The sequence below is a fragment of the Natator depressus genome, chromosome 10, assembly GCF_965152275.1.
Source record: "Natator depressus isolate rNatDep1 chromosome 10, rNatDep2.hap1, whole genome shotgun sequence".
Taxonomy (NCBI): domain Eukaryota; kingdom Metazoa; phylum Chordata; order Testudines; family Cheloniidae; genus Natator; species Natator depressus.
This window is the reverse complement of record NC_134243.1, coordinates 10,360,710-10,384,448: the sequence shown is the minus strand read 5'-3', so window position 1 is coordinate 10,384,448 and position 23,739 is coordinate 10,360,710. Positions and strand designations below refer to the sequence as shown.

The 23,739-nt window shown below is 40.6% G+C and overlaps 1 protein-coding gene across 1 annotated transcript in view; it reads left to right on the top strand.

Annotated features, from left to right (window-relative positions):
* The window catches only part of SDK1 (sidekick cell adhesion molecule 1), a 655,892-nt gene that overhangs the window by 452,730 nt on the left and 179,423 nt on the right, over nt 1-23,739 (top strand). The window contains exons 9-14 of the mRNA XM_074965177.1: nt 4,613-4,696; nt 9,178-9,372; nt 10,543-10,659; nt 10,929-11,096; nt 14,993-15,095; nt 17,175-17,351. Coding sequence (XP_074821278.1) covers nt 4,613-4,696; nt 9,178-9,372; nt 10,543-10,659; nt 10,929-11,096; nt 14,993-15,095; nt 17,175-17,351 — 844 coding nt within the window. The remainder of the gene's footprint in view (nt 1-4,612; nt 4,697-9,177; nt 9,373-10,542; nt 10,660-10,928; nt 11,097-14,992; nt 15,096-17,174; nt 17,352-23,739) is intronic.

Genomic DNA, 23,739 nt, shown 5'->3' with positions numbered 1-23,739 from the left:
CTGGGACTACCTCTAAGCCCATTTTCCCTGGCAGCTTGGAACTTCAGAGCCCTGCCTGGTTGTGCCAGACACACTAGCCTGCTACAAACATAGACCCAGGTCTGAACCACGTCCCCCAAAAGCTGCAGGCTTAACTGACAACAGCTTAAGAAGTGCTCCTGTCTCCAACATGCAGATATCCAGTTCCCAATGGGATGGATCCACACCCCAAATAAATCCGTTTTACTCTGTATAAAGCCTATACAGGGTAAACTCATAAATTGTTTGCCCTCTATAACATTGATAGAGAGATGCACAGCTGTTTGCTCCACTAGGGATTAATTACTTGCTCTGGGTTAGTTAACAAGTAAAAAGTGATTTTATTAAATATTAAAAAGTAGGATTTAAGTGGTTCCAAGTAATAACAGACAGAACAAAGTAAGTTACCAAGCAAAATAAAATAAAACACACAAGTCTAAGCCTAATACAGTAAGAAACTAAATGCAGGTAAATCTCACCCTCAGAGATGTTCCAATAACCTTCTTTTACAGACTAGACTCCCACCTAGTCTGGGTCCAGCAATCACTCACACCCCTGTAGTTACTGTCCTTTGTTGCAGTTTCTTTCAGGCATCCTTTGGGGTGGAGAGGCTCTCTCTTGAGCCAGCTGAAGACAAAATGGAGGGATTTCCAGGGACTTATACAGTCTCTCTCTTGTGGGTAGAAACTGCTCTCTCCCCCTGTGTAGAATCACCGCTACAAGATGGAGTTTTGGAGTCACATGGGCAAGTCACATGTCCATGCATGACTTAGTTCTCTACAGGCGGAGCCATTGCCCACATGTTAGCCCGAACATTCCCAGGAAAGCTCAGATGCATCTATCAAGATCCGTTGTTAGCCAAGTACTTCCATTTACTTGAATAACCCCTTCACACTATGTTGACCAAATCTGCCTTAGGTACTTTCTACAGCAAACACTTTAAATACAAGCATAGAGCCAATGCTCATAACTTCAGATATAAAAACGATACATGCATATGAATAGGATGAATACATGCAGTAGAACATAACCTTTGCAAAGATATGTTACATGGCGTATCTAGCATAAAACATATTCCAGTTATGTCATATTTACACGCATAAGCATATTTCTATAAAGCATTATGGAGTGCAACATCACACTGGGCGTCTAGGCACACATTCCAGATGCAGATCCTGTGTCAACACCACTCTTGGCACTGGGGACCCTGTGGTCTAGTTGCCTTGACCCTGAAACTAGAGCCAGCTCCCAAGCCTCCCCAGTGGCTGTCACATGCTGTCAGAGTTCCTCCAAAGCTGTGGGTGGACCCTCTAATTTATTGTTTTCCTCTTCCATGGTTATGTGACTGTATCAACAAGTGACACCAACTCTTCAAAGGAATTTTTAAACACACCCTTTAATATTAGGCAGAACAAGAGATACACAGATATAGGGAAAAACGAGGTCTGCATGAAAACCCCTGCCTCAGTTTCCTCACCACTCCCAAAAGCTCTTTGGGATTTGGTCAGAATCTTTTCAGGGCCCTGGAACCCTCCTTTCTTCCTTCATCTTCTGCCCAGTCTTAATCTGCTTTTGTTTCTGGTCTCTCCTCCCAAAATGGCTGGTGAGAGAGAGCCCTTCTTTTATAAAGTTTGTCAGGTAACTACCATAATTGATTTCAAGTCCTTCATCATGGGATCTCACTTGGAAGAAAAGGTTTATCTGGGCAGTAGCTCACTCATTCTCCAAGGGAGCTTCTATTTGAACAGGACAAGATGCGTCAGGTTAACAATCTGATTACTTTGAATTGCCCTCTGTCAGTGCCTTTATGAATCCCAGTTCAGGATGGAGGCAAAAAAGACAACAGGGAAGGCACAATGCAGTTTTACAATCAAAATAGTATTCATGAAACAAAATGGAGGTTGTACTTTGATATAGATACATACAGGCATATACTAATTCATGACACTCAAAAAAGCCCATTTCAGAGGGAAATAGAATTTTTTCCTTTTAGGTTACCAGTTTGAATTTGGTTCTAGATCTATTACCATCTGATAGCTATTAGTCTCAGTGAACACATTTGTGTCACCAAAAAAACAAAACAAAACAAAACACCACCACAAAACCCCAAACAAAACACCATCATAACTGGTTGTTATGTTGGCAGTTAGCAGCTGGAACTTGCATTGCACTGGCAAGGAGGCTAAGGCCCCAGCCCAGCAAAGCCACTAAGCACCTACTTCACTATTTCAAAGGATTGGGGCCCAAATTATCGTTTTCCATGCTATACCTGGTTCTGTAGATAAGCAGAGTTCACTCTCCAAGGCTGTAAAGCTATAGTACTTTGTATAGTACTAAAAATCATTTAAGTATGCCTAAAAACACATGTAAATGATTCAGTGTGAGTTGGTAGCAATTGCACTGATATGTTATGTAGGGTTTTTGGCTGCTTATTGTTGGTTCAGTTGTCCAAGGTATTAAGCACTCTATCCTTGGTCTCGCAAAGCACTTAAAAACGTTTTATTTTAAACGATGTGAGTAGTCCCGATTAAGCCAATGAACTACTTTAATATTGCCAGCCCAGATCATTCAAATATCATGCATCAGACCTTCAGAAATCATCAGATAACATTTCATAATTTTAAAGTCAAACAAATAAATTCTGGGTTCCTTTTATTTGTCTTCTGCGTTTTGAGCCTTCAGACTTCACATTTTTAAGCTTTCCTCCACAACCATGAGGACTAGAAACTTACTCTTTTTTTCTTTAAGTGAAAGTTGAGATTCTTATGTAATAACTTAATTGCAGGAGTTGGGACCAAATGTAACAAAATTTGCAAAAAAGTCACAAGAGTTTGCAACTGTGGTACTCTTGTGTTTAAAGTTAAACATGTTCTTTTGCTGGATTGCAAAGAGAGTGCTCAGCAACTTGAATCATGACATCTATGACCTGCACTGTGATCCTACAATGAGTTTTGGTTTTATGTTTAGCTTTTCAATTTGTGGTTTAGAGTAATGAACGAGACTTCATATGCAATATATAACATCTTATTATGTGTGTTATCAGTAGTCGTATAGCTGGGCATTCAGGATCAATAAGGTTTACACATTTATATTATTAAAATGTAAGAAATCACTTGGACAGTTCAATTTATTGGTTTTGCCTTGTAGATTTCTAGACAATTTCACATCTTTGCCCCCTCAATCTCTGCACAGACTTTGAAAACTGATTTTTTGACTTTGTTTAAAAGGAATATAGAAATGTAACTTCTGTAATGGATCCTAAGAAGAATGCCACTTCTCTACATTGGAGAGAACATTTTCTAGTGGTTGGAGCAGAGGAGGGGGGATTGGAGTCCTGAGTTCTAACAGTGGCTCTTTTACTGACTTGATGTGTGGGTATGAGCATGTCACTTAACGTCTCTGCAAAATGAGTGTAACAACACTTAGTATACCACCAGAGGTACTGTGAGGAATAGTTAATTAATATTGTAATGTAATATACATTGAGATTGTTGTATGATTTTATTCTATTTATGAAAACAAGTCATGCCATTTAGTTAGTACTAAGTGTGCAAGTCTGGACCGTGGAATTATTTATATGTTGTTGGGGTGGGGTTGAGATGTAGACAGCCTAAAGCTACCTTGGGCCGTCTTTAACCCACTACACTTTTTCTCAAATATATTTGTATTCTTTGAGAGGAAAATGCATGACAAATCATATCCTTTTTTTCTGTATTTTCCACTCTTTTAAGAGGCAGTCAGTGCATGGTGTTTGTGCTTAGTTATGCTATGATAGAATTGTAGTTATAATCAAATAAAATGCTTCTGAAAACAGTACTCAGATGATAATCACATTGAGTAGAGTATGACAGTTTTTAGTTACCATGATAATCACTGCAACCTTAATGCCTGTGGTACTTTGACACAATACTCCTGAAATTTCATCCTGCATAGATTAAGTAGTTACATGACAGTGTGTTCTACAATCCCCCATGTCTAGTCTTTGTTTAATGCAACCTATAATGTCTTTTGTTTAGTCCTAATGATAAACTGTCCGTTTTGTTGGTTATTACTGCATGTTCAATTAAAGCATTACATCTGTTTGCTTTCAACAAATAAAACTGTTAGGGTTATTTTTTAATATACTGTGCTTACTTTCTGATATAGGGTCACTGACATGGTATGGTACTTTATTTGACATGCTTCATTACTTTGTGAGAAGCTGGTGTTTAGCTTAGATACTGAAGCAAACTATTCTATAAAATATTATGCTGTAAATATAAACCTTTATGAACCTCTTGGGGTGGCCCTTCTAAACAGAGAATTAAAACATTCCATGATTCAAACCTATAAAATGAAAAGTAGCCCCTGCACTGAGTATTAATTTGTGGTGTGAAACCCTAAATTTAAATTGGCATTGGCTCAGCTATCTTTGAAATTCATATTCATCATAGCAAAAAACAACAAAAAGCCCTCCCATGATCCCCAAACAGGAGATGAACTAGGCAATTTGTATTATACTATATTAAATACAGCATTTGCGAGGAAACTATATTAAATTCTTTAAATCAACTTCAGTTTTCATTTTGTTGTTTATTTCCTTTCTGTTCTAAAGAGCCACCCTATTTCACTGCTGAGCCTGAGAGTCGAATTTTGGCTGAGGTGGAGAAAACAGTGGACCTCTTATGTCAGGCAATGGGTGAGTGCGCAGTACATAAAGTATATGAAGCTGCTTAAAATGAGTACAAGCTTGGAAAAAATAAATGCACCCTCTGTTGAACAAGGCACCCAATACCAATTCCTAACATTTTGGGGTAGATTTCAGTCAGCTATGACCATTTACAGCAGTTGAGGAGCTGCCCCTTCGCCTTTAGAAAATTGGGCTGTTCTTTTAGTTTTGTTTTGTACGTGTGATACAAGTAAGTGGAATTTTGGTATAAGAGCTGGGTAACAACATTAATGCTGCTTGTCTGCTGGGCAAAATAGCCCCTGCTCCTTCTCTTCATGTTCCTTGCTTTAGGATACTTTCTACAATTGTAGTTGGCTAAAAAAGATTAGGGTCTCGAGCCAGTAAATTAACTGAGGTAAAACAATGGCTTTGGGACTCATAACTTGGGACGCCGAGAAACAATCAATAATTCCAATACTTAAACCTCCTTGTTGAAAATTATGGTGCTTTTACACTGAGTAGAAATGTCAGTTGCAGTAATGTTCAAGTGTAGTTACACTTCTACAGAAGCACTCTTTCTTTCCGTTTTTAATTGGAAGGTGTTTTAATGCCATAACAACCCTCAAAATACTTACAACTGGACTTAAAATGAAATGCCTTTTTCGATACAATTCCAAAGAAGCAGAAGCATGCCCTCTAATTAAAAAACAGGAAGCATCATAATCTAGTGATTAGAACAGTGAACTGCAAGTTTCTAACCTTGAATATTATGTTAGACTCTGTCACTGAATTGACTTATGAACTTGGCAAGTCATTTAGCCTCTCAGTGCCTCAGATTCCCAATCCTGTGGAGGTCTCTGCACTCAGCCTTTGCACACTGTGAGTGTGAGAGACAGATTAATTTCACAGTATAAGTAGCGATTAACTATAAATAAAATTGCAACCTGCACAGACTAGCTTTTTACTTCCTCATAAATGGAGTTTCAGTATATCCAACTATACTGTAACCAGGCTGTGGTGTATATCTCTTGATGTTTTGTACATTTTCAATGCACTTTTTTTATCCTGTTCCTTATTTACTTATAGAAAGTATGGAGCTGCAGGCCTCATTGGTGGTGTCATGGGAGTGCGGTTAATTAGACAACAGTTCTTCCTGTGTAGACAAGTAGATGGAAGGATACTTGTGGGACACATCAGCAGCCCACTGGGAGATGCTGGTGCTATAAAAAATAAATAACAAAAATAATAATTTAAACTTCTCTAGTCTTTAATTCATGTTCTCAAATCACGTACAATTGCTAAAATTCAGAACATGGCTATAAGATAGTTAAAGATTGTTAGCCCTATTTACAGGTGGGGAAACTGAGCCACAGAGCGGTTAAGTTACTTGCCCAAAGTCATATAGTGAGTGGTAAAGCCAGGAATAATGTCCAACTTTTCTGGCTCCCAGTCTCCTCTCTAACCATTAGATTAATTTTCTAATCTTGGCAGAAGTGCTTTGGAAAATGTATGGCACTCTATAAATGCCAAGTATTATGATAATTTTATTTTATGAGTCTTTAGATCACACTGCATCCCCTCAAACAGCAAGGTAGGACTAAGGGTTGGCAAAATGGTTACATGGAGGAATAAAGATCTTTAAAATGTTTCCTTCTCTAGATTTTCTGTTAGGAAGGCTCAGGGAGAAATAAAGACAAAATTCATAATTGTTTTTTCTATTTTTAAAATTTTCATTGCAAAATGAAAAAAGGGAATTTTGTACAATTTTAGAGGCAGTTGTCTTTAAGAAGATCACTAAAAGCCCAAGTGAATGCTATTGACAGGCTCCTAAATGCTTAGATAAGATCCTTGTTTATCCATATGAGATAAGATTCATAACTGTGGGGTAGGGGAACGTATCCACGTCTGAAACACAGGAAATAAAGAGATGGTAATATTCAGTTTGTCATCTGAGGTAGTGATGGAAAGGTGTATTTCACAATGATTATAGGAGTAGGATTTTTTTTGTTAGTGGGAGGGGATTTGAGGAATGATTCTAATGTTAAAGGTAGGGGTCAAAGTACTGAATGCCAGGTTTCATTATCTGAATGCCCATCAAATTTAATGTGTGGGAAAAAGGAATTGTTATTATTTAAACTTGAAATCATTTCCAGCCTCTTTCATATCAGGAGGACTATTCCATTCTGTTTCTTCATTACTCAGTGATAATTTGTATTTGCCATGGGGATTTTCAAAAGATGAATAACACACACACTGAGAATTCTGAACATTAGAGTTTATACTAATTTTGTATATGGGCTGTTGTATGAAATTGAAATTGTGCCTGTTGCATGGTGGTACAGAGCATCTATTCATATCAAACACCACACACCTTGTACAGTGGATTTCTTTCTGAGATGATTATCAGCTTCAGGGGTGATTTTGGCAATGGATGCATGTTTGTATAAACAACATTAGGATGAAACAAATATTCTTTTTCTTTTTCTTATTTTTTGTACATTTTTATTTGGGTAAATATAACTTTGTCCACACCCAGAGGATTAGTAAAATTGAAAGGAGATACGAATTGACATGTCATATTAGTAACTTTGGGATTTTCAAAATAATGGTAATATTGTGCTCTTCCATAGTGCCTCCCATCTAGGGATTTCAAAGTCTGTTAACATTAGGGTGAAATTCACTGTCTGCTCAAGGCTCTATGCATCACTTGGGCCCCATCCTAAGGGCTTAAATGAGGCAAAAGTCTTTCACTAGAGTGAATTTCACTCATTAAGGAATTAAACCTCACAGCTGCCTGGTGATGTAGGTAACTACTATCCCCACTTTACAAATGTGAGACACAGAGATTGCTCAACACCTGTGAAAATCAGGCAACTTCAGTTCCCATTGACTAATTCAGTTGCCTAGATATTATTGTGATTGGTGCGTTAGAGATGTATAAGGTAGACAGATGGATGACAGACATGGACTGTAATGTGGTCTACAAACCCCATACTGAGTATAGATGGGAGAGTTGCAGGGAGGAGAGTCTCTCCTGTTTAAAGCAAACAGCCTGATCATACCCCCATGCAGCTACCAGAGCTGCCAGTCATGGAGGCAGGCCCCCACAGCTGCAACCAATAGAGAAAACAAGGCCTGCTATAAAGAGGAGAGTGAAGAGCTAGAAGAGGAGGCAGAAAGATCTGGGGGGTAGCAAAGAGATGACAATGCCGCCTCTAAGAAAACAGCCAGGCAATTGCAAGGCCTAAAATTGAAGGACTGATAGAATTAACTGGTGGTGAAGGTCCAGGAACTGACCTGACTGAGAACAAACTAAGGAGGGTCAGTCAGGAGAAGTGGAGACACATCCAAAGACCACACCAGGAGACAGTGACTCTTACCTTAGAATCAGTCAGTGGTTCAGATTCTGGGCTGAGTTCCAATTGTGCCCATAAGCTCAACACAGCTTGTGGTGGAGACTAGGGGTGGGCCAATGTAGTTTGAGCATTTATGCCCTCCCAATCTTGGGGTCATCCAGTTCCATCATAAAGTAAAGCAACTTTACAGCCGGGAAAGAAGAGGAAGAGCCAGGGACTGCTGGAGTGGGAGGACAATGCAGGGATCATGCTGGAAGTGGCATAGGAGCTTCTATGGCTACCCTACACCACTGGATAACTCCACTAGGAAGGGGAAATCCCCCAGTGGCCCGATCTGCTGAATTTACAGCCACTTTTGTGCAGCAGACTGGTGCGAAGTAGCTATAGCATAAGTGAAAACCCTTGCCAGTATTTCTATATAAATGTGCATGCAAGAAAAGAGAAATACGCAGTAGGAGGTGTTATTTTTAAGGTAGGATTTCTGTTTACACTTTGGTTTGCATTAATGCACAAATGTTTCAACCACGGGTGAAGCAGAAAATGAATCAAAATAAAAATTTTAAAACAGTCTTACTGAATACTGTTTGTACATTATCGCTTAAAGATATACTGCCAGTTATCATGAAAAGGATGGTTAAATTAAGAATTAAAATACCTATTACAGTCACTTCAACATTTCATTGCTAATTTGTAATTTGTCATTTTCTTTTAATTTTGACAATTTCACTGTAGCGGCATATAAGATTTTTATTCAGGATGAAACTACACTATAGGAATTTCTATGTCACAAGCGTTGCTATGGTTTACATTTACAGGATTTTGTTTTAAAACATTTATCCTGAAGTGTGGTGTGAAGTATGATTATGAGGAAGAAAACATGATAGGGTTATCTCAACACTCTATGATTATTTGCTGTTTTTGTCATCACGCTTTCTACAGTATATTATTGCCGTTGATAACATGACCTGTATTTACCATTGATCAAACAGTGCTTTTGTACTATATCTATATCTATTTGGGTGGGGCAAGTTAGGCTACACTGGGCTCAATTTTGCGCTCAGATATTTGAATATAGCATTGCTGCGTACTTTGATTGTACAGAATATTCAGTGATCTGCAAAGAATAATAGTGAATTGGTTTTGTTCGATATGTAGGCATTCCCGTTCCCACTCTAGCCTGGTATAAGGACTCTGTTCCTATCAACGAGCTACAAAATCCTCGTTACAAAGTGCTAACGAATGGGGGGCTGCAGATCCAGGGACTGCATCCTGATGACTCCGGAATCTTTCAGTGTTTTGCCAGTAATAAAGCTGGAGAAATACAGACTCACACCTACCTGGATGTAACCAGTGAGTAAGGAACTATGGTAATGATTAATGAGAGCAATGTTCCCATTTCAGATAATTGATTGAAGGGCCACAATCATTTGTATAGTCTTCTGGACAGCTTTGTGGGTGCAGTGGATTGATTCAGATTGATTGAATTAAATCTATAGAGGCAACACCTGCACTTCCATAACCTTGTAAGTGTTCTAGAGCTAATGCACTCATTGTGGCCTGATCCAAAGCACACTGAAGTCTATGGAAAGACTCTTATTGCCGTCAATGTGTTTTGGATCAGGCCCTTATTGCTACATTTTAAAAAAAATTGGGGGGGGGTGAATTGGGGTCTCTCTCTCTTCCTTTTAGTTCTATGGTTGAGTTTTCCTATTCTAATGCTTTATATAATTCATGCTACTGTTTTATGATTGTGTAGGATGAGACTTTAGGTATATTTTGCATGGGGGGAAAAACACACATAAAGTCAGAAGTTCGAAGTAAAACATATTTTTCAACAGTAAAAACCAAGTTAAATGTTTTAGTTATTGAATCACTCTGTCATCTTATTTGTTGGGAAAATTCCATGGTTGCCAATGTAATGAGCTTTTTTTAAGTTCAAGGACAATATACAAGTACTGACCAGAATTCTTTGGGCTTTAGAAAACAGATCTGCAACAGTTCGATATCTATGTGGGAAGCGGCAGTAAAAAAATGTAATAAAGTGCACCTGGGGGAAAATAAGAAAGAAAAAACTTAGACAATGTATTGAATGAGAATCAGATTCTAACTATTTTTGGCTGACATTTAACTTTGAAAGTTAATGTCATTCTCAAGTTACTTTTCATCTTAAAGAACTCTGTATTATGAAGATGAAAGCCAATAGTTTTGTTTATCTAGATTTCTGTATTCCCCAAAACACTAATTTTACAACTTTCCACTTTTATCATTAAGATCTCTTGCTTGTACTTATACAAGCACTGATAGATTTTATTTTCCGTTTAGGTAATAAACTGTGTTAGATCATTCCTAGGAGATGAACAATGAAAGGTTACAGTCACTGCTGAAGGGTTTTTATTTATTAGTGTCATGTCCTTCTCCACGATCGGCTCTATAAAAGTGGAAGCAAACCACTCCAGGATGGTAGTTTAGGGATTGTTTTGATAGATGATCCAATGAATTTTTTTACTTTTTTGATTACAGATATTACACCAACATTTACCCGACCTCCAATGGACACTACTGTTACAGAAGGGATGACTGCAGTATTAAGCTGTGAGGTTACCGGGGCTCCAAAACCAGCCATAACATGGAAAAGAGGTAAACACTTATTCTGTTGTGAAACCATAGTGAATTCCTGCTCTGTTCTCCTTTCGAATACTTTGGGAGAGTCCATTCAGCATGCACTTCTCACTTTTCTCTAGTTTGTTCTGTGCAAGAAGGGGGTGTGTGTGTGTGTGTGTGTGTGTGTACGCGCGACAGTGTAAGCACCGTGTGTGGTTTTGTTACTTAATCTTTTGGAATTTCATCGCTTAATTCATGCATTGCAAATAACAAGAGTCATGCTGTTTCGTCGTCCTATGTTTCAGGGAACCAGATCTTAGCCAGTGGCTCTGTCCAGATTCCCAGGTTCATTCTTCTTGAATCTGGTGGGCTCCAGATTTCTCCCGTCTTCCTCCAGGATGCTGGCAATTATACCTGCTATGCAGTCAACTCTGAAGGAGCCCTGAATGCTTTCTCTATCCTGACTGTCTGGAGTAAGGATAATGCTTTATTTTAAATCTAACATTAATCAAGGATTAATCGGTTTTTGGTGTGCACTCAGGAAATTGTCAAACTATTATGCAGTTCCATTTTATAGAAAAACTTGTATAAATTAATAGGAATAATGTGTCTATTTAAAGAAATCTTTCACAAAAAGGATAATTTGATAGGATGGATATAAATTTTGTATATTTGGATAGCTATTCAGGATGTTTTTGTGAAAGAAACTGAAATTTAATAAAGAATTAGTGTGAGTATGATCTCACGTACACAGGTTTTACACTGGTGTAATTTCATTGGCGCTGATTCTCTGGCAGTGAAAAGCAGCCCTAAAGCTGACAGAGCTGGCCACTTCTGGATTCCCCCTACCTAAAGGAACCTTCAGATGGTATAGAACGGCCCTCATAGCTTCTGTGCCACCAGCTCCCTGACGGCTGCCACAGGGTGTGTGACCATGAGGTCATAAGTGATCCCTTGCTTATATAGTTCCCTCTGACAGTTGTTGACAGCCAGTGCAAAATACATCAGGCTTCAGATGCTCTAAATTGATTTAGGGATCAGCCTGGTACCAATCAGACTCAGGTTTGGCTTGCCCTCCACCACTACCTGGATTTGTACTGAGTAACCCCTTAGCTGATCTACAGAGTCTGACCCATTGACTTCACGTGAGTTTCTCCTGGTGTACGGGAGCTGAGATACAATCCCACTCTGGGAAATCCAAGCTACAAGTTAAAAAAAGGAAGGGTTAACATGTTGCCGTTAACAGCAGAAAAAAAAATCCTGAGTTAAGAATAAAAATCCTTTTTATAAAAAGTATATTGCTCTCCTCTCCTTCCCTCTCTTCGAAGTGCAGCTTGGGGACTGATTATCTTTGGGGCGGATGGTGCACATTTTACATCTATTCATTCCCAAAAGAATGTAAACATTCCACCTTATGATCTTGAGCATATCTGTGGAATATACTGGCAGTAAATGTAATGTAAGACACACTTGTCATATATGGATGTCATATTGATATTACTGATTATGCATATGGTTTAAGTATTAGGATGTGTATTGCTTGGTATTCAGATGTATTTAATGGCGCACAGCAGGGGGTCTCCATTATAATTCATTTCTCGATGGAGCAAATACCTGTAATAGATAGGGTCCCTGTTCATTTTTTCTCTCTTGCTGAACTTTTATGATTGAATATAACTACACACTACATGTACAGCAATGAGAACTCCATTACAGAGCTAACAATCTTACACAGGTACAACAGAAATAATACTGACATAGTACATGGTGTTCATAGACTCATAGAATATCAGGGTTGGAAGGGACCTTAGGAGGTCACCTAGTCCAACCCCCTGCTCAAAGCAAGACCAAACCCCAGCTAAATCATCCCAGCCAGGGTTTTGTCAAGCCTGACCTTAAAAACCTCAAAGGATGGAGATTCCACCACCTCCCTAGGTAACGCATTCCAGTGCTTCACCACCCTCCTAGTGAAAAAGTTTTTCCTAATATCCAACCTAAACCTCCCCCACCGCAACTTGAGACCATTACTCCTTGTTCTGTCATCTGCTACCACTGAGAACAGTCTAGATCCATCCTCTTTGGAACCCCCTTTCAGGTAGCTGAAAGCAGTTATCAAATCCCCCCTCATTCTTCTCTTCTGCAGACTAAACAATCCCAGTTCCCTCAGCCTCTCCTCATAATGTGTTCCAGCCCCCTAATAATTTTTGTTGCTCTCCGCTGGACTCTTTCCACATTTTCCACATCCTTCTTATAGTGTGTGGCCCAAAACTGAACACAGTACTCCAGATGAGGCCTCACCAATGCCAAATAGAGGGGAATGATCACATCCCTCGATCTGCTGGCAATGCCCCTACTTATACATCCCAAAATGCCATTAGTCTTCTTGGCAACAAGGGCACACTGTTGACTCAAATCCAGCTTCTCATCCACTTTAACCCCTAGGTCCTTTTCTGCAGAACTGCTGCCTAGCCACTTGGTCCCTAGTCTGTAGCACTACATGGGATTCTTCCGTTCTAAGTGCAGGACTCTGCACTTATCCTTGTTGAACCTCATCAGATTTCTTTTGGCCCAATCCTCTAATTTGTCTAGGTCCCTCTGTATCCTATCCCTACCCTCCAGCGTATCTACCACTCCTCCCAGTTTAGTGTCATCTGCAAACTTGCTGAGGGTGCAATCCATGCTATTCTCCAGATCATTAATGAAAATATTGAACAAAACCGGCCCCAGGACCGACCCTTGGGGCACTCCGCTTGATACCAGATGCCAACTAGCCATTGATCACTACCGTTTGAGCCCGATGATCTAGCTAGCTTTCTATCCACCGTATAGTCCATTCATCTAGCCCATACTTCTTTAACTTGCTGGCAAGAATACTGTGGGAGTCCGTATCAAAAGCTTTGCTAAAGTCAAGTAATAACAGTGTTAGTAATATTAGACATAGTGCATGATGATTGCAATGTTGTTGTAGCTGTGTTTGGTCCTAGACTATTAGAGAGACAAGGTGGATGAGATATGTTGGTGAGAGAGACAAGCTTTTGAGCATACACAGAGGTTTTCTTCTTTGTGTAAACTCGAAAGCTTCTCTCCCTCACCAACGGAAGTTGGTCCAGTATAAGATATTGCCTCACCCAGGTTGTCTATAATAGTATGATATCTCTACTTGTACAGATCTGATTCAGGTGGTCATCTCTTGTACACCTGTGATTTCTCATTTGTTACGGGTTATCATCTCTACTGGAATTTGGGACTGCATTCCTTTTATCCATCCATCTTCCACACTTTTCTGTCTACCTATTTCAGCTGATGATATGAGCTGCCACCACCTCTTTGCTGAGCATAATAGAGATCTTTCACATTTGATCTAGTTGCTATAGTTACAAGCAATTATTATGTTCTGTGTCTCCAGAGGTGTTTGAATGAAGATAGTTTTGCAATATTTGGGAAAACACCTCTTTCTTATGAGCCGGGCCAGCTCCAGGCACCAGCTTTCCAAGCAGGTGCTTGGGGTGGTATTCAGAATGGGGCGGCAGTCCGTGTCCCGCGGCAGCAATTTGGCGGCAGCTCCGCCACTCTTCCTGCTGCGGCGGCTTTTGGGCAGCCGCTCCGCCGCTCTTCCCGGCACGGCAGCAATTTGGCAGCTGCTCCGCCGCTGTTGCAGCGGCAGCAATTCAGCAGTGACTGCTTGGGGCGGCAAAATTGGTAGAGCCGCCCCTGCTTATGAGGAACATTCATGCTCCTTGAAACTGCTCTTCTTCTACCCTCATTGCATAGGCTTGATGGGATAAGGTGCCATTTACATTTTCCTGTTTCTGAATAATTTTTAGAGTATCTTCTTTCCTTGCATGGTTTTTGACTCCAAATAGCATGACTGGGCTCCTGAACAACAATATATTATTGTTGACTTATATGGCACCATAGATGTTCTTGGTACTTTATGACTTTGGGATTGCCAGTAACTGGTTGCAGCAAAGACAACAAATAACATTTAGTACTCCTCTAGCACTTTTCATATTCAAAGCACTGCCTGCAGATTAACTAAAAATTGCTCATGCTCGTGTCCTCTGCTGCTTCTCTGAAGTCTCTTCATCACATACTTAGGACCTCACCTTTACATAGTTAAATTAGATTTGGGGGTGGGGGGGAGAGAGAGATCCACATAAAGTAGTCGTAAGAGTGTCCTGCCTGTTAGATTTAACTACTGGGCAACTTTCCATATGCCATACAGAAAGCTTCATGCTCTCAAACTCCCATTGCCAGAGTGAAAGAGAGCTTCTTGCCCTGAGTGACAAATAACTCATTCATTGCCTTTTGAGAAAGACAAGATAAAAGTCTGCAATTTTACCTGAACAGTGGCTTCTGTTCTTTTCAGATCGCACTTTTATTGTTCGCCCTCCTGAAGACAGCACTGTTATTAAGGGAACCACTGCCACTCTACAATGTGATGCAACTCATGACCCTAGAATTTCAATCAGGTTGGTGGTGTCCATTATTGTTTGTGTGGCTTATCTGAACTTAATTTTACAAACTATCTGAGTGTCATTAGGTGAGAAGTTTCAGGATTCCAGATTTCAGCATCAAACCCTTGATTACTGCATCATAAGGTTGTAGACTGCATCATTAATCACATAAATTCCATTTTCTACTTCAGTCTTATGTATTATTTACAATGAACTATGTTCCACTTCATGACTTCAATACAGCCTTCCATGATTTTACTGTCAAGGTTAATACACTATCAATAAAACCAACTTGTCAGAAGCTGCTACTTAATGAGAGTAAAGCCCAAAGGGATCAAATAGGACTTCAGAAGTGTTTACATTGGGGGTGCTGAAACTCTAGGAGAGGTGTTGTCCCCACTCTCTGAAACACTTTAATAACTAAAGGCTAAATTCTCATTGAATTTAACCCGGTATAATGGAGAGCAGAACTTGCCTCTAAACTAGTAGAGCTGCACACAGGATTTAGAGGAAGCTCACTGCTTTTAACAAAATGACAGCATTGAAATATGCACAGTTTAAAGGCACCACACATGAATGAAAAAAAATATTTGTGGCTCTGAGGATTGTTTTCAAAATGTTAGAAAACGACAGTGCAGAGAACCTATAAAATTATGTAAACACTTTTAGACCATACTTGATTGTATGGCTATGGGCTGTGTATACACATGTTTTGTAGCTGTATATATGTATCTAAATCTACACACACAAGGCTAGATCCTCTGGCATGGCAGCCACTTTGTATTGTGTTACTGGTGTAATCTGGCAATATACCTGGTGTAACTAGCTCAGGGAGGATCAGTTCAGTGTAAGTGTGATCCTACACCAAACAGAGGGGCTCTTAAACCACATTCCTTCCCTTCTGCTGTCATAACAAAGTATGGGGGGTGTGGCTGGAGAAATAGGGAAGGCAAGGTGGTTCTATTTTACACTGATACTGGGCTGCATTTTTGGCCCCTTTTGGTTAGAACAATAGGGTGAATGGTCTGCACCAAATATCAGCTGGATCAGGAGAGTGCAAAGGAGAGCTTTAAACAATCTTTGCACTTATACCACCTCCTGACTTTCACTTTGTGCATTTTGGCCACACCCAAGGATCTGGCCCATAAACACATACAGTATAAAAATCACAGTTGGGTAAATACTTGTGGAAAATTTTCGCAGTATTTGCTTAAATTGAAAAAATGAATTAACTTGGGCCACAACTTCCTTGCACCACTTTTGTATTCACTTTTTGCAAATATTTTTGTGACTGAGTTTTACTTGTACAGACACCTACTGGAAGGCTATTTTAAGCTTATGTTTGGGCGTCCATACCTGAAATGAGACAAGGAGTACTTGTGGCACCTTAGAGACTAACAAATTTATTTGAGCATAAGCTTTCGTGAGCTACAGCTCACTTCATCGGACTAACAAATTTATTTGAGCATAAGCTTTCATGAGCTACAGCTCACTTCATCGGAGGATGCATCCGATGAAGTGAGCTGTAGCTCACGAAAGCTTATGCTCAAATAAATTTGTTAGTTAGTCTCTAAGGTGCCACAAGTACTCCTTTTCTTTTTGCGGATACAGACTAACACCGCTGCTACTCTGAAACCTGACATACCTGAAATGGTATTTTTTTATGGAATGGGATAGTGTTTGATATCACAGAGATAATGAAATGAGTCAGATGAAGATTCAATCACACTGCTTTTACCTAAGAATGTGTATTAAGTTACTTGCAGTACAGTACTTCATAAAGGTTTTACCAGCACCTGTTAAAGATGGCCTACAAAATTCACTCATAATTTTGCCACTCATGGGTAATATACTCATTCCCTATAGCTATTCCATCATCTATACATTGTTTGTATATATCACATTTTCTTTCTGGTCACTGGTCTAAGATCAAGGTCGGAAAAGTTTAAAGGTCCTGAAAATATTTGTAGTGGTCTATCAGTTTAGCTCCATTTTTACTGTAGATTTTTAACAGCTGATATCTCCTTGTTGTACAAATCTTTCTGAGCTTTCTTAGTTGTACTTGTTAACATTTTGAAACATTGTAACATCCAGGTATGTTTGGAAGAAGGACAGCATGGTAATAAACCCATCTAGCAGTTCCAGAGTTACAGTAGAGAAAGGTGGTACCCTCCTTATTAGCCAGACCTGGTCAGGTGACATCGGAGACTACACCTGTGAGGTTATTTCTTTCGGAGGAAATGATTCGAGAAAGGCTCGACTAGAAGTGATGTAAGTATTCCGGCTGTCTGGCTTTTGATGGCACATTATATTTGGTTTTTAATTCTCTTGAGCATTTTGTACTGTTTATTTCTATTACTTTTTAAAAGAAAAAGTTAAGGCAGTTCTTGCTAATGACACTGCCTTAAGAGAACCTCAGTTTTGTGTTTGCATGCCACAGTGCATGGACTTCCAAATGGCAGAAGCCAGTTAGTCCTCCTGGGAGCCACCATGTATGGACATGTGTGCCTGCTGTAGAGGTTTTGACAAATAGCAATAATAGCTCAGCTCAAGGGACTTGAAGTTATAAAAATGCATCTCCTAGTTTTTTTTTCTTTCCTCACAGCTCAACAGATCTCAGAACTGTTGGTCTCTGAGGTATTTTTTATTCTCCTGCTTGCTTTGCATTTCTAAATTTTTAAGTAAAGTTTCCTCAACCACATGCATTTCTCGGCTCTTAATGATAGTTTTAAAAAAGACCTTTAAAGTGCAGTCTTCTGCAAAAGGACTGTTTAAAAAAAAGGCATTGTGGGATTCTGTATCTTCTGTCTCTATCCCTTTAGATCAAATATGATCAGTTTACAAGTAAGATGTCTTTTTCTGTCTGCCAGCCCAGCATATTCAGGCTATAGTCTGAAAATCAAACTATTTTCTGGCTTGTGCATCATCAGCAATAATAGATAAATATTCTGCAGGCCAAATTCTGCCTTCAGTTTTACCAGTGGACCAAATTTTGCTTTCACTTACACCAATCTAAATCCAGAGTAACTTCACTGAAGTCAGTGTAGTACAGAAAGCAGAATTTAGCCCATTATCTTCTGTGACAAAGTTCCTGCTCTACCTAGGTGGGTCTTGCGCTTATTGGCGGATTTGCTCGCCTTGGAGCTTCACGGCAGCCCTCAGCTTGGCCGTATTTCTGAATTCACAGTCCAGGTCGACTCCTCCTGTGTCTGACCAGGAGTTGGGAGGATTTGGGGGGAACCCGGGCCCACCCTCTGCTCCGGGTTCCAGCCCAGGGCCCAGTGGAATGCAGCTGTCTAGAGTGCCTCCTGGAACAGCTGTGCGACAGCTACGACTCCCTGGGCTACTTCCCCATGGCCTCCTCCCAACACCTTCTTTATCCTCACCATAGGACCTTCCTCCTGGTGTCTGATAATGCTTGTACAGCTCAGTCCTCCAACAGTGCACGTTCTCACTCTCAGCTCCTAGTGCCTCTTGCTCCCAGCTCTTTCCACGCACACCACAAACTGAAGTGAGCTCCTTTTTAAAACCCAGGTGCCCTGATTAGCCTGCCTTAATTGATTCTAGCAGCTTCTTGATTGGCTGCAGGTGTTCTAATCAGCCTGTCTTAATTGTCTCCAGAAGGTTCCTGATTGTTCTGGAACCTTCCCTGTTACCTTACCCAGGGAAAAGGGACCTACTTAGCCTGGGGCTAATATATCTGTCTTCTATTACTCTCCTATAGCCATCTGGCCCGACCCTGTCACACTTCATTAAGGGCAGAATTTGGCCCTGACATTGGTATTTAATTAACAATTCTGATGATGATGTGTGAGCCAGAATAGAATGTCCTTCATTCACCCTTAGCTGTGTTGATTCTGTCTAACCGGAGTAAAATGCAATAGAATTGTATTGGTATCACTCAAGTCATAAGCTATGACACTGATATATGTATGGAGCATATCTGTTGAGTATGAAGGTAATGTTTTTATATAGTCATTTTTCTGAGTTAAACTGCACTTTAGTGTAACTAAAATAGCATCTGTTTCTGCTGGTCACTCCTGATCGTCTCTTAGAGAAGATTCTTATGGTTCCTCTTACTGCCTGGCAGTGTAATGTGTTCCCATTTGAGATTTGCTACACGGCGCTCAGTTTTATACAGCATTACTCACAGCACCAAGGCTAGATCAGATGCCCATTTTGAGAGAGCTGTCATACTTTCTCTTGCTAAATAAGCATTCTTCCACTCTCCTCCTGGAGTGCATTTCTACTGCTGGGTAGCCTCCAACAGTGGGAGTTTTTGAGGACCATTCCAAATATATTACCTCCTCTCAACCATCTTCACTTTCCATTTATCCAGACTTCTTTGGAGCCTTTGTGGGCTTTGGCAATGTGTGTGGTATTTTTTTGAAAGGTGGACAGGCGAGAAGGAGGAAAGCTGCCACATCTTTATAACCAAGGCTTTGAAGCCGAGCTACAAATCTGTGTTGACATGTGTCACACTCCTGTGTCTTAAGTAATCTGAATAGTTCTCAAGTCTATTCAGCAAAAGGCAGCCTTTTATGTTGTGTTCTGGAGCAGCTGCACCAACAGATGCATTCATCCCCAGAGGATGGTAGGTGGTGGTGATGTCACTGCTCGCCTCTGGGGGTTTTATCAATAAGGAACAGTGTTACACCCCATAGAACTCCGGCCAGTGGAAGTTACCTGAAAGGGGCATATCTCTCAAGTGTCCTGGGCCTGTCCCTCTCTGCAATCCTGCCCACTTTCTACTCTGCTGGCTAGTTTTGGGTCCCCATGCAGAGTGGAGTCCGTTGTCACTCTGTCCTCACTCCTTGGGGATATTCTGCTACTGATAGCCTATACCCAGGCTTCTACCACAAGAATCCAGGGAATGGATCAGACCCAGTCTGTTTAGAGAACTCCAGGAACTGGCAAGTCATTCAGTTATACTTTTGAATTGTAATATTTTTATCTCAGTGAGATAAAGTACTGCAAGAACACAAAGGAATACTGTGTCTTTTGACAACTTGCATTATTATTTGGCTCAGTAGCACAAATCCACAAAAAACAGAGACATATATAATACAATAGAAGTGAAATTGAGAAGAAAATACTTGGGAAGGAAATTCTTGAAGTAAAATTTTAAATTAAAAAACAGCTGCTGTATGCATGATAGATCTAGGCAATTCCCTATTCTCACAAATAACTCTTGTGGAGAATATTAACAAACACTGGATGTACATTCTTATCTGTGAGCATTCACATCAAAGGCTTTGGCCAAATGCTCAAAAAGAGGCTCTCAATCAGTGATACCCTTGAGTATTATATCTTAGTTAACTTTGCAATCTGTTAGAGTTGCCTCCTTCCTCCACCCTGGATACCTGTGTATCTTTCCTCTACCTCTATGCAATTAGAGGGATATTTTCTGAAGCGTCAGGATCCCAACACAGGCTACCAGGGCCAAGGGACAGAACAGGGGCAAACCTGAGCCTTAGGAGTAGCTGAGGAGTTCATAGTCAGGGATAGACTGGGGTAGATATCAGGAGTCAGAGTCAGGTTTCAGGATCCAAGGCAGGAGGTGAAGTCCAAATCAAGCTGAGGCCAAGCCAGGAATTCAAGACCAAGGAGCAGGAACGGTCATCATGGCTACAGAAGATCTGTGCTGTTGCCTGGACACTTCCTGGAACTTTCTATATAGTGCAGGGAGAGAATCAGAGGCCGGGGGCTGCTGTAGGTCAAGCCATTAAGGTGGAACTTCCCATCGTCTGTGTCAACTGTGGGTCAAGGAAAGTGGAGCATAAGGTGATTACAGCTGCTGTGGATGGTAGCCTGGAGTTGCCAGCTGTCTGGTAGCTCTACAAGCCTGGGTTCTAGACCCATGGGGCCCTACACTAAGGTGTAAAGGACACAAATGCATTGAAAGTCAATCAGTTCAAAGCCCGTATTTGCCACAGACTTTGTGTGACCCTAGGCCATTTAATATTTCTTTGACTCAGTTTTCCCATCTGTAAAATGGGAATGTTACATAACCCTAGTAGACCTCCCTCTGCTGAACACTCCAGGCTGTTGTGTTTGGCCTCCACCTCAACAGACTCCCTGTGCTTTAGCCTTCCCTTGATCTGAGTAGGCTGCAGCCTTATTTCTTTCCTTGATGTCCTTGGCACATTTCCTCGGCACAGGAGCTCTGTCCATTCCCCTTATGGAAATGGGACCATGAGGCCCAGCTGCTATATGTACCAGGACCAAGTCTAATCTCCCATATTCCCTAATAGGATAAGCACATCCTCTCCCAGAATTCCACCCTGTGGGCACTCTGGAGTTACAGTTCACCTCTTCAAGGACACATGATGGGTTCAGCACATAACCCGTACAGACTTTGCAAAGGTTTCTAAACACAATTATTCTTTGCTTTAGCTAGCAGAAGAAATATATAGTTCTAGACAAAACAATAAACACATGCTTCCCTGCTTCAGATCTCTCACTAGTGTTTAGCATTCTCTGAGCATAGAGCAAAATCATCTAAGATCCACCCCACTTTCTGCACTACTTCTCCTCCTAATCATGAAGTGTGTCTCTCTCCTGTCAGACTGTTTCCTTCTCCTCACTTCCAAAATGGCTAGTGAGAGATCCTGCCTTTTATAACCTCCCATCCCCTTTGTCAGATGACCCTCTGCTCAGCCTTATCACATCATCAGGTGATCTGTTGCTTAGTAACCTCTCCCCTGGAATTCAGACCAGAAAACTGGTGTGCCATGGGTTAGGGTAGCAGCCAACAATTTGTCCAACGGTGTGCCATTTGAATGGATGATTGTCAAAGTTAAATGTCCTTCTGTTATTAGCCTTGTGCCAGGTGCATGAATTTCTCCTTTTGCAACTTTTGCATTTTAGCTCAATATGGAGACAAAAGATAGCAGACAAGACAACCAAGTTCCACATTCAGAGTGGATTTTGCAGTCTGGTACAGATATACAGAAAATCCCCAATATCAACCAGAATTCATAAGCTGCACATAGGCAGATTCCCTGAATCGTCACAAGGAACAACAAAGCTTCCTTCTCCAACCCTTTGTCTGTCTTGTCTATTTAGAATATAAGCTCTTTTAAACAGGAGCTATGTGTATATGTGATGCCTAATAATGGGTCCCCTACTATGATACAAATAATAGATACCATTAATTGGTGCAAACAATACAGAGTGTCTTCCCTGATGCATATCGCTTATAATATGAGGTTTTAATTTTTGATTTATTTTATGCTTGCAAAATTTTCTCAATTGCAAATAGAGAAACATGTGCAGATTGAACTTCTGTTTCTGTTGCATCCAAAACTCATAATGTTTGATCCTGAAAGTAATTGCGAGTAATAGAGCATGCCAGCTTCATTCATCTTGTCTTTATAGTCCTGCCCAATAAGAAGATATAAACAGAGGAAACTTTCCATTTTCCCATAGCTCAATAAACTCAGGGAAGATCAGGCTGGATCTCTCCAGACAATAAGGTTTGCTGATTCCAACTCAGAAGTATGCTAAGGGTTCTTGATACATTTAAAATATGTAACAATATCTATACCTGACATTACCTGCTGCACCATACCCTCCTCCCCCACCATTCATTTGAGGAATATTTTTCTGTTGAATGAATGAATGTGACTGAGAATCATGGTAATACCCTACACTGTTGGGAAAATAAAATCTCCCCAAAGACCAAAAGCTTTTTATTCTCCCCCCCCCCCACTACAAAGGAAATTACTTGTTAAAAATTTAGGACGGGGGGGGGGGAAATACCCATAATACAAAATAGACAATTTATATTTGGCAGCCATTCATCTTGTTAGCTTTAGTCCTTTTTCCAGAGTTTTCCACTTCCATTGTTCTTCCCCAAAACTGGAAATCAAGGAACTGGAGCTCTAACCACTTACAGCAGATATCATCCTATGGACTTCAAAGTACTCCTAAGTATTTTCATTGTCAGTCACTTGTCGGGGAATTTTGGTTCCAGATAAATAATGGTAGATCTTAGCAATGTGCAGTAACAAAAATCAAAATGACACCTAATTAAAAAGCCATTTGCTATGGATTCCATATCCCACAGTCATCTAATATCTTGACAGTCCCTTGCCTTTTCTACCTTCAGTCTCTGTGGGATGGAGCAGAAAACCCCACACCAGCAGAGAATGGGTTAAAGGGAGCCAATAGGCCCAGCTAGCCCCACCCTGCTACAGCTGCTATTCCTGCAGCCAATGCCAGGCCTGGAGGGGGAAGAGACGGAGAAAACTCTCAGCTAAGGGCTGACTGACGAAGACAGGGGTGCAGTTCCGCGTCTCTGCAGCCACGACAACCAATGAGAGAGAAGTGCTGCATCCCTGACTGGAAAAGACTGTTGAGGAAACTGGGGAATGCCCAGTAGTGATTGGACTCTATTTACTTGAAGGACATTGTGGGGCCACAAAGATCACAGAGGGCTGAAGGTCATAGAAACACCCAGCGAACATAGGGAATAGAGACTTCCTCCCCTGCACTGAGCTACCTGCAGCTGTGGCAGGAAGCCAGAAGAGTCAACCAGGAAGCGTTAATCCAGGGAAGCCATTAGAGAATTGGTGGAGAAGGTGTGCATTGACCTAGACCCTGCGTAAGGGAGTTGATCAAGCCTAAAAACCAAACACACAAAAAGCCCCCAAAG